Source organism: Egretta garzetta, unplaced genomic scaffold (genome assembly GCF_000687185.1).
Source record: "Egretta garzetta isolate BGI_Z169 unplaced genomic scaffold, ASM68718v1 scaffold228, whole genome shotgun sequence".
NCBI lineage: Eukaryota > Metazoa > Chordata > Aves > Pelecaniformes > Ardeidae > Egretta > Egretta garzetta.
Genome location: NW_009260758.1, coordinates 4,783,751 through 4,792,256, shown reverse-complemented (window position 1 = coordinate 4,792,256; position 8,506 = coordinate 4,783,751). Strand labels below are relative to the sequence as shown.

The following is an 8,506-nucleotide window of genomic DNA, read 5'->3' as shown; positions in this document are numbered from 1 at the left end:
GTCCTGGTTAATAGAACTGTCATGGAAAGGGAAGAGCAAACACACTCTGCTGTGAGGAAAGGGACCAAGCTTTCTGAATATAAAGTTGATTGCATATATTTTATATTGAATATAAAATTTGAATTTAATATTGACTGTATTAGCATTTACACTTATAAATGCTGTGTTTAATTATAGGAGATGAACTACAGTACCTGTAGATGTGAAATCTCCCCTTCTCTTAGTTTTAGCTGTGATTGAAGGTTTTCAATTATACTTGAACCTGCTCCCATCCTTATAGCATCATAAAGATTGCTCCCACTAGTAGCTATTGGCCCAAATGAGTGATCATGAGGATCATCCTACAAACAAAAGGTTAGAGAAGCTTAAAATCAGACAAAAAAGTGCACCCCTTGGAATCCTCCCTCTCCCCAAGTAGTATTCCATTTAAGATTTAAAATTATACTGTTACTCAGCAACCATTTCAATGCTTAAAGTTTGTTTTTAAAACAAAAGCTTAAGGTGAATAGGTACAATCTGAGATAGCTCCTTACTAGCAAGTTCTCATGTCACCTATACAACTGCCATTTAAATTGGACATCAATAACTGTATCCGTAGGACAGCAGCAGACTTCTCACAGAACGCAACAGTCAATGATACGCCCTAGGGAGCAGGGTTGTGCCCTAAGCCAGGATTGCTAGTAAAATTAAATCAATTTATTTGACTCCTACTAGTGTTATCCAATTCTTCTAGATGAAGTTAGACATGTGAACCAATACATGTATTTATTACTCTGCAACAGAAGTGGTAGTTTCACGCTTTCACAGATGTTTTACAATCATAGACAACTTGTAAGCAGGTTTTAGATGTTTCTGCATAGGAATTACCTCATCCAAGGCCAATATACTCTTGAAGAGTCATTTTCCACATTAATAAAAGTCCTTGAAGAGGAAAAAAAGCAGTCTGTCAAAAAAAGCCAATGTAACTGATATATGATACCTGTGAGAGGAACGATGTCTGAAGACCTGCCATGTCAACTCCACTTATGGAACTAGAGCGTGACATAGTTGGAGTACTTGAGACAGTTTCAACTGTGAATGACTTCCGATCCTTAAAAAACAAAACAACCCACAAACACCACACATACACACAACATCACCAGTTAAGATAAAGATGGTGAAAGACAGATTCTGTACAGAACAGACTGCCCTTTTCCACCACCAACTACAGAACATAATGTGACAGATAACCTTTCCCTTCCCCCATCCCTAAAACATACCAAAGTTCAACAAGAATTACTGTGCTACTAACACTTCTAGCCTATGTTCACACCCTCAGACTTTCCAGGAAAGACAGAAGTTGAAAATTACACCGAAACAATTTCTCTCTCAAGTAGCCAAAGGAGATTCAGAGGCAGTTTTGTATGCCCAAATGTGTCACAGGAAGAATACCCTAAAAGTCTCTTTTTAGAATGCATGTTAATACTTTTTTTTTTTTTTAAGTAAAGTGTAGGAATGCAATTCTGAGTTCTCACGTGCTAACACCTTACTGACACACCTTCCAAACAGACTAACGTCTTTTTACAGGCAGCATCTGAAAGTACGCTAGCCTCTGAAGGATAAAGCACTCAGATTTTAGAACTGGAGATGGTAAGAAACCAGTAACAGAAACAGTTTTACTTGAGTTTCAACTGCTAATTAGCAGTAACAAAAGTTACTGACTATTGAGGACTGTTCTGTGACTTAAGCTGGAAAGCATGTGGTACATTACACACAGTCACATGAAACGCAAAACAGGAATTCAGTGGAAGCAATGCTAGAAGTCTAAGCAAAGACAACAAGCAGCTTCAGAAGAAAAAGAATGCAAGAGCATTCAATAAAAAAAAAAAAAATCAGAAGATGAAACCAATCATTATCCGTATTTTCTCTCTTCTCAGGTTAAATAGACTGTTTTACTCAAGACTCATTTCAGCATCGCATCGCACAAGCACTTACTTCACTGGAAACAAAAGGCATGAACATAAAGAAAAAGCCAAGCCCCTAATGCCTAGGCTGACAGTATACACCGTACTGCTCTAGGTCCACTTTATTGCTTGCAACGGTTTCAGGCTCTACATACATACTAAAATAATGATAGTATCAGTAAGATTGCATAGAAATGTCAGGTTTTGGTACCTTCTCCTTTGCTGCTTCTTGCACGAAAATTGCCTTCTTTCTTTCCTGTTCAACTTTCATCTTCTCCATTTCTAACTGAGTAGCTAGCAGCGTCTACAAAAACAAACACAGGCAGTTAAAATCCTGCCAGCTCAGACTTCAGCGGTAACACAGCTTAAAGTTGAAGCGGGCAATACCTTTTCTTTCTTTGCATCTTCCAAGGTTTTTGCATACTCATCTTTGAGTCCTTCTAGTTCAACCTCATACCTATATTGAGGAAAGAAAGAGGTAGAGAAAGTCAACCAATAAGTATTCTGCGTTTACTTTACATTCATATACTTTTAAAACAAACATATCTTCCAGGCTTTAAAACATTATGAAAGTAACATACTTCAGACAATGTTTAGCACCAAACAAAATATCCTTAACAAGCTGGGCAACTTTACCAATAGCTGTCATCATTTTGCAGCATCATTGTCAACACTCAAAAGAATCAAGTCTTCCAACTTGCAAAGAGATCCGCTGCAGACGGTTGCGTACAAGAGAGCTTACTCCATTTCACTACAGTTTTAAAGAGACACTGTTAACCAAAAATGCAACTCACCTGCTGTTTTCATTTTCCATTTTTTTCAGTCTGTTTCTCTCCACTTCTAGCTGAGCCTGAAGGCGTGTATTTTCTTGCCTTAAAAGACTATTCTGAGATTCAGTAGAAGACATCTGAATTTTATTAGAAAGAAGTTCTTCTGTAGCAGCCCGTTCTCTCTCAGCAGCTGCTGCTAGAAGAGTTTGAGACTCACCTAATATTAAGTAAAAAAAAGCATGGAGTTTAACTTTTTTGATCAAACATCTATAATACGGGCCAATCATTTAAGCATCAAAATGGAATTTGATCTTTTTTTTTTAGATTAAAACTGATTTTTCTTTTACAAAAAAAAAAACCCAGAACTGGTTTCTATTGTAAAGGAAATTAAATATTTTCCACCAAGCAGTTAGAGGAACAAATCAATGCAGAACAAGGAGAGTTCGTACTCTTTCAGAATTCAGTATACAACTACAGATTGCCTCCAGAAAAGGAGTAATTTCTCTGTGTCCACATTTGGACATTTGAGGCATTTTTCATTTCATATAATAGATTACTACTGTATCAACAAATATATGCCTCATTAGCTATGCAGTAGATAAGTAAATGATTCAAACCTTACAACACAGAATCTAAGCACCAGCGTGACAACTGAAAATGTTGGTGTTACTTCCAGTGTCTCAATGTCCATCCCTTCCTTTAGACGCTGTAAGAACACGTACACCTTAACACCTCCATCTTAAGATCTTATGTTACGCTGTGTTTTAAACAGAATCAGTGAATTACCTGTCCAAGAACCTTGGCAGAATACCCCACATACCGTGTCCTTACAGAAGGAGATTTTGTGCTCATCTCTCCTGACCAACCATCTACACTTTGGGCAAGTGTCAAGCCCTTTTCATTTACCTTCAGCCATCTCGTATCTTCATAAAGAGCCTCACAGCCCAGTAAAAGCTAAAGACATCTTACCAAGTCTGTCAGAAAGGTTCTTTTCCAGTTTTTCCCATGCAGAGGTTTGTGCTCCCAGCGTGGCTTGCAGATTTTCTATCTGCCGGAGAAGTGGCCGTGTAGCAGATGTAACACTTTGACTTAGTTCTTGGTTCCGGCTCTCTGCTTCTTGGAGTCTCTGAAATCACAAATTAAATATAACTAAGCTTTAAAATGATACGATGGATTAAAAGATTAACACAGAATCCAGCTAAACACATAGCAGTTGCTTTACATTCTAAAATTTGTATGTTCAGACTCACAGTAAAGCATGAAATTTCAAGACAGAAGCCTAACATTGCTAGATACATGACAGAGCAACAGCACAGAAATTTACATTTCAAGAGCCCTCTGGACACCACTTGAAACATTTTGGCAACAATTTATTTTCTGGACCTTAAGAACAAGACAAATATTCTTAAGAAGCAGGTAAAGAGTAATTTAGAACATACTGGCTAGAAATTGTAGAAGTCTATTACAAACTTAATGGCTATACTTTGTCGTAAACTGAAAGGATAGCATTACCTTTAAAAGGCATCACAAAAATTATGATTGTTTTCAATATGTCATTAAAAAAAAAAAATCCTTTAATATTTTCATTGTTGTTCTACACAGAACAAATACTGCAGGTAACCAGGAAAACAAAGCCTCTTTGTCAGGCTATTAATGTCATACTAGCATTCTATTTTCAGTTTTTAGAAGCCCTCCTTGCAGATACAAGTTGGCATCATCTATTTGCTACAGCACCTGTTGTAGTTCACCAATTTCCTGGCGTAAATAGTCTTCCTTTCTTGCTGCCTGCTGTTCTGCACGTTGCAGCGCTAGCCTCAGGTCTGCCACCTAAACAAACAAGACATCGTCACTAATCTCTTGCTGAAAGTTATAGTATTCATAGCTATATATTCATGCATTCATTCATCACTTATTCATTGCTACAGTCCCATACAATTTTTGAACCGTTAGACAGGGTATGTCTCTTTACAAGTCAAACACCAAAGTTTTGCATGCACACAAATAGTTAGAGTCACTTATCTATCACTAAAAATTTTGTCCAGCTAAATTTCTTGAACTTTGCATCGTGGCAAAAGCACTACAAACTTAACACAGAGCCTGTCAAAGTTCCTTTATTTCGACAAGTAAAATTAAAAGTATTTTTTAATAAAAGTAAAATTTTGAAGCTTAGCCCAACTACCACTAAAGACTGAACAAGTTCACAGGAAAGAAATCCATCGGTTATTTGCTAAGTATTAAAAAAAAAAAAAATTTTTAAAGATTAAAAAAAAAAAAAAAAAAAAAGTTCTACCTCTTATTGCATCTGGTTCATTATGCCAGATGCACACACCACCACAGTACATTCGCTTTTTCAATGTAGAAGTTCTATTCTCTGCATTTAAGACCCACCTGAATTGCCAGAGCTTCTTGTTGCTGTCGTGCCTCATCCTGGGCCTTCTCCAGAGCTAACCCAAGTTCTTCCTTTGCCTTCATTTCCCGACTTAGGGCTGCTTCTTGTGCCTCACTGTCCTTTGTAGCATTAGCTTTATGAAGATCTGCAAGTTCCCTGGGGGCAGGAGGAGGGAGGAGAAATAACGCTTTTTAGTTTATACAATGCCAACAGTGACTTTTCAAATAACTTAGTTATAAATCAACATTTCACAAGCATCGCACGAGAAACAGAAGCAGAAACTGAATGTATGGTTGAAGACAGGCACGCAAATATCTGCTTACTTGTATGCACTGTCAAGTGCTGCCTGGACGCTTCTGTTCCGTTCTTCAAGGTCTTCTGCTTCTGCCTGAAGTTTAGCGAGATCCTTTTCTTGTCGCTCTACAACACTGTTCAGTTGTTTAATGCTGTCTCGATGCTGCTTCTCAAGGTCTTCCTTGCCATCAAGCACCTAGCAGAGTGCATACAACAAGCATGAGACTAATCCCAGTATATGGGGACGCCATCTGAGGACAATGACAAATGTGGCAACCAATTCAGGGTGAAGTTACACAAAATGACTAAACCAATCTAGCACAACACTGCAAGAGAAAGGTTTTTCTCCCCCATTTTCCAAGAGGGGGGGCTCTTCTTCACCACAGTTTCACATATTTCCTCATACTAGGTCTGCGGCTTGTTAAGGTCTCGATTCAATCGCTAACCAAGCAAAAAACTGCCCAAATTTTGCTGGCACAGGTTTTCCAGCTAATATTTAGTGTACTGAATTTGGTCAGCCCACATGATAACCAGCAGTGCAAGTGGAAACAAGCAGCTGGATAGATACCCGGCCGCAGATTTAAACTGCTCTGAGAACACACACAGAAATCACATGTCAGCGTCCCAATAATATGAAATACAGAAGTTTCCCAGAAGAGAAAAAAATATCAGTCTATCTAGAGCCTCCCCAAAAGGCTACTCTAAAACTAATACAAAAAGCTTTTAAATAAAGAAAAAAATTGCAAATATCTCACCTGTTTTAAATGCTGCAACTCCTCTTCCAATTCCTTAATCTTTTTGCTCTGTTTTGTGTTAGTATTTTCTCTCTCTTTCTCTTTGGCCCTTAATTTCTTAATAATGTTGGAATTGTGCAGCTGCTGTTTAGAAAGCTTTTCTCCTGTGAAGAAAATGAGCATAAAGCTAGTGCATAGGGCTGTTACTCTGTGAACTCTCTCTATTCACACCTCCCCCCGCTCTTCAGTCCCATGAAAATACTAATCAAATATGTATCGAAATACTTACTCTTACATTTTTTCATGCAAGTTTTAAATCTACCTTATTCTGAGACGACCTTGCTACACTAAGCAAAGTGAGATAGGACAGGCAGTGAAAGGCTTTGAAAATAAAGCAAATGAGCTCATCATATCTGGAAAAAAACCCCAAATGTCCCGTTCATTTAGTAACCGTATTTTACTTCCAAAATTAAACACTAGTAAGGGAGACACTGTAGAACTGCCTTGAACAATGCCCTAGTTAGATTTCTGCTGACTAGAACACAGAGCGTTGTACTGCATGCTAGTTTTATCTCACAGCACCTCTTATTTAATGCATACTACAGAAAGCATCCCTCTAGCCATCTGTATTTGACTGATCCCTCCTGTCACTCTTTGCTATTAACTAAATGGTTCAAATGTTCAGAAACATCTAACATGCTTCAAATGTATTTTTTCCCTACATAAAGAAGGCTTGTATACGAAGGCAGTACATTTCAAATTACTCTACAGATTTTTACTATAAAGAAATTGTAATTCTCACCTTCCTCCATTAATCCTTTGATTTGCTCTTCTTTTTCTTTCAGTAATTCAGCAGTTTCATTGGTATTAAGTCTAGTAGCTAATTCTTCTTTAACAGTCTTTACTTCCTAAATAAAAGGATAAAATACTTAGGACCATTTATTAAAATATATTTAGGGAAAAAAAGCACAGTAAGTTTCACTGATGACCTTTTTCTTCTTCCCTCCCTCTCAACAACAATTTAGGCTGGAAGGGAACTCTGGAGATCATCTGATCAAATCAGATTGCTCAGAGCCTTATTCCACCAAGTTTTAAAAACCTCCATGGATTAAGACTCCATGAATTCTCTGTACAATTTGTTCCAACTCCTCCTTTCATTTCACTTTCTATACTTTAAGCTTTTGCAGTATAGTGAAAACAAACTTATATTCACACACAGGTATCAGATAATTTATCTAATTCAACTTACTACTGTGCCAACACAGTGACACATACAGTGGCAATACAACTGTGAAAAGTATTTTTTTTTTTCCAGTTACAGACTTTACTTTTTGCAGATGAGCAATAAGCTAGACAAATGTAATGCTATGATACCAGGTCAAGAACATTTAAACTCCATAAACTTTGTGGCTGCAGAATTCTTCGCTCATTCCAAATCAATCCATCATCAGTCCTTAATTTTCCTACCAGTTAATCCTCTAAAGAAGCCATTCCCATTCTTCTCTGTCACACCAATGCAAATGCATATATGGGTACAAGGTAAATGAAAGGCAGACATTAAACCTGCCCCCCCCCGCCCCAAACCAGACTAACTTTAACTTAAATGAGCTCCCTAACTTGGTTCACAACACAGCTGCAAGAATACATGTGTCAACACAAGGAAATAACAAGCAGTCCAGGAGGCTAGAATGAGCTTGTGCTGGTTACTAATACCATGAGATAGGACCTGTCTGTCTCATGCTTTTCCCTAGCTTAATTTTTATGAATTTACCTCAAGAAATTCAATTGTGTTCTAAAATAATAAACATTAGTTTCACTAAAAAGCCAAATTACCTTTTTAGCAGCATCTCTTTCTTTGCAGGCTAGCTGGAGCTTCTTTTCAGCATCTGCAATTCGCTGGGCAAACTCCTCTTTAAGAGATGAAAGGCTACTGCTCTCTTCTTTCATTCTAAACATTTCACTACATTTAAAATTAACATTTCAGAACAGTTGTGCGGTTATGTGACATTCAAAGCAGTTTGCAACAGGTTGTCTTAAATGCTTTTAAAATGTGTTTTGGTTTTTTTTTTTTTTAGTTTTACACGTTAACCAGAAATCAAAAACACGCATCAATATTAGATATATTAACCAAAGATCCTTATTAATTCAGTAATTGACCCATGAAAACAACAAAATGCTTGATTTGCCTTAAATGTTTTGCCCCTTAATCAAGTTCTTTCTGACTAACCATAGTCTGTATCATATACAGGTCAAATGATTAAGTGTGGTTTTAAGTTAAGATCAATTCAGTCATTAAACAATACCTTCACATATTATCTGTAAATTTTTAACCTTGGTATTTGATCAGTAAACTAGTAAATCCAACTCTTCTTTTTT

At 37.2% G+C, this 8,506-nt stretch overlaps 1 protein-coding gene across 1 annotated transcript in view; it reads right to left on the bottom strand.

The window, feature by feature from the left end:
* Window positions 1-8,506, bottom strand: part of TMF1 (TATA element modulatory factor 1) — an 18,532-nt gene that overhangs the window by 3,813 nt on the left and 6,213 nt on the right. The window contains exons 5-16 of the mRNA XM_035901386.1: window positions 7,964-8,090; window positions 6,933-7,038; window positions 6,152-6,294; window positions 5,426-5,592; window positions 5,102-5,258; window positions 4,448-4,540; window positions 3,683-3,839; window positions 2,738-2,930; window positions 2,331-2,400; window positions 2,155-2,247; window positions 980-1,090; window positions 195-341 (exon numbers count right to left, since the gene is read on the bottom strand). Coding sequence (XP_035757279.1) covers window positions 195-341; window positions 980-1,090; window positions 2,155-2,247; window positions 2,331-2,400; window positions 2,738-2,930; window positions 3,683-3,839; window positions 4,448-4,540; window positions 5,102-5,258; window positions 5,426-5,592; window positions 6,152-6,294; window positions 6,933-7,038; window positions 7,964-8,090 — 1,564 coding nt within the window. The remainder of the gene's footprint in view (window positions 1-194; window positions 342-979; window positions 1,091-2,154; window positions 2,248-2,330; window positions 2,401-2,737; window positions 2,931-3,682; window positions 3,840-4,447; window positions 4,541-5,101; window positions 5,259-5,425; window positions 5,593-6,151; window positions 6,295-6,932; window positions 7,039-7,963; window positions 8,091-8,506) is intronic.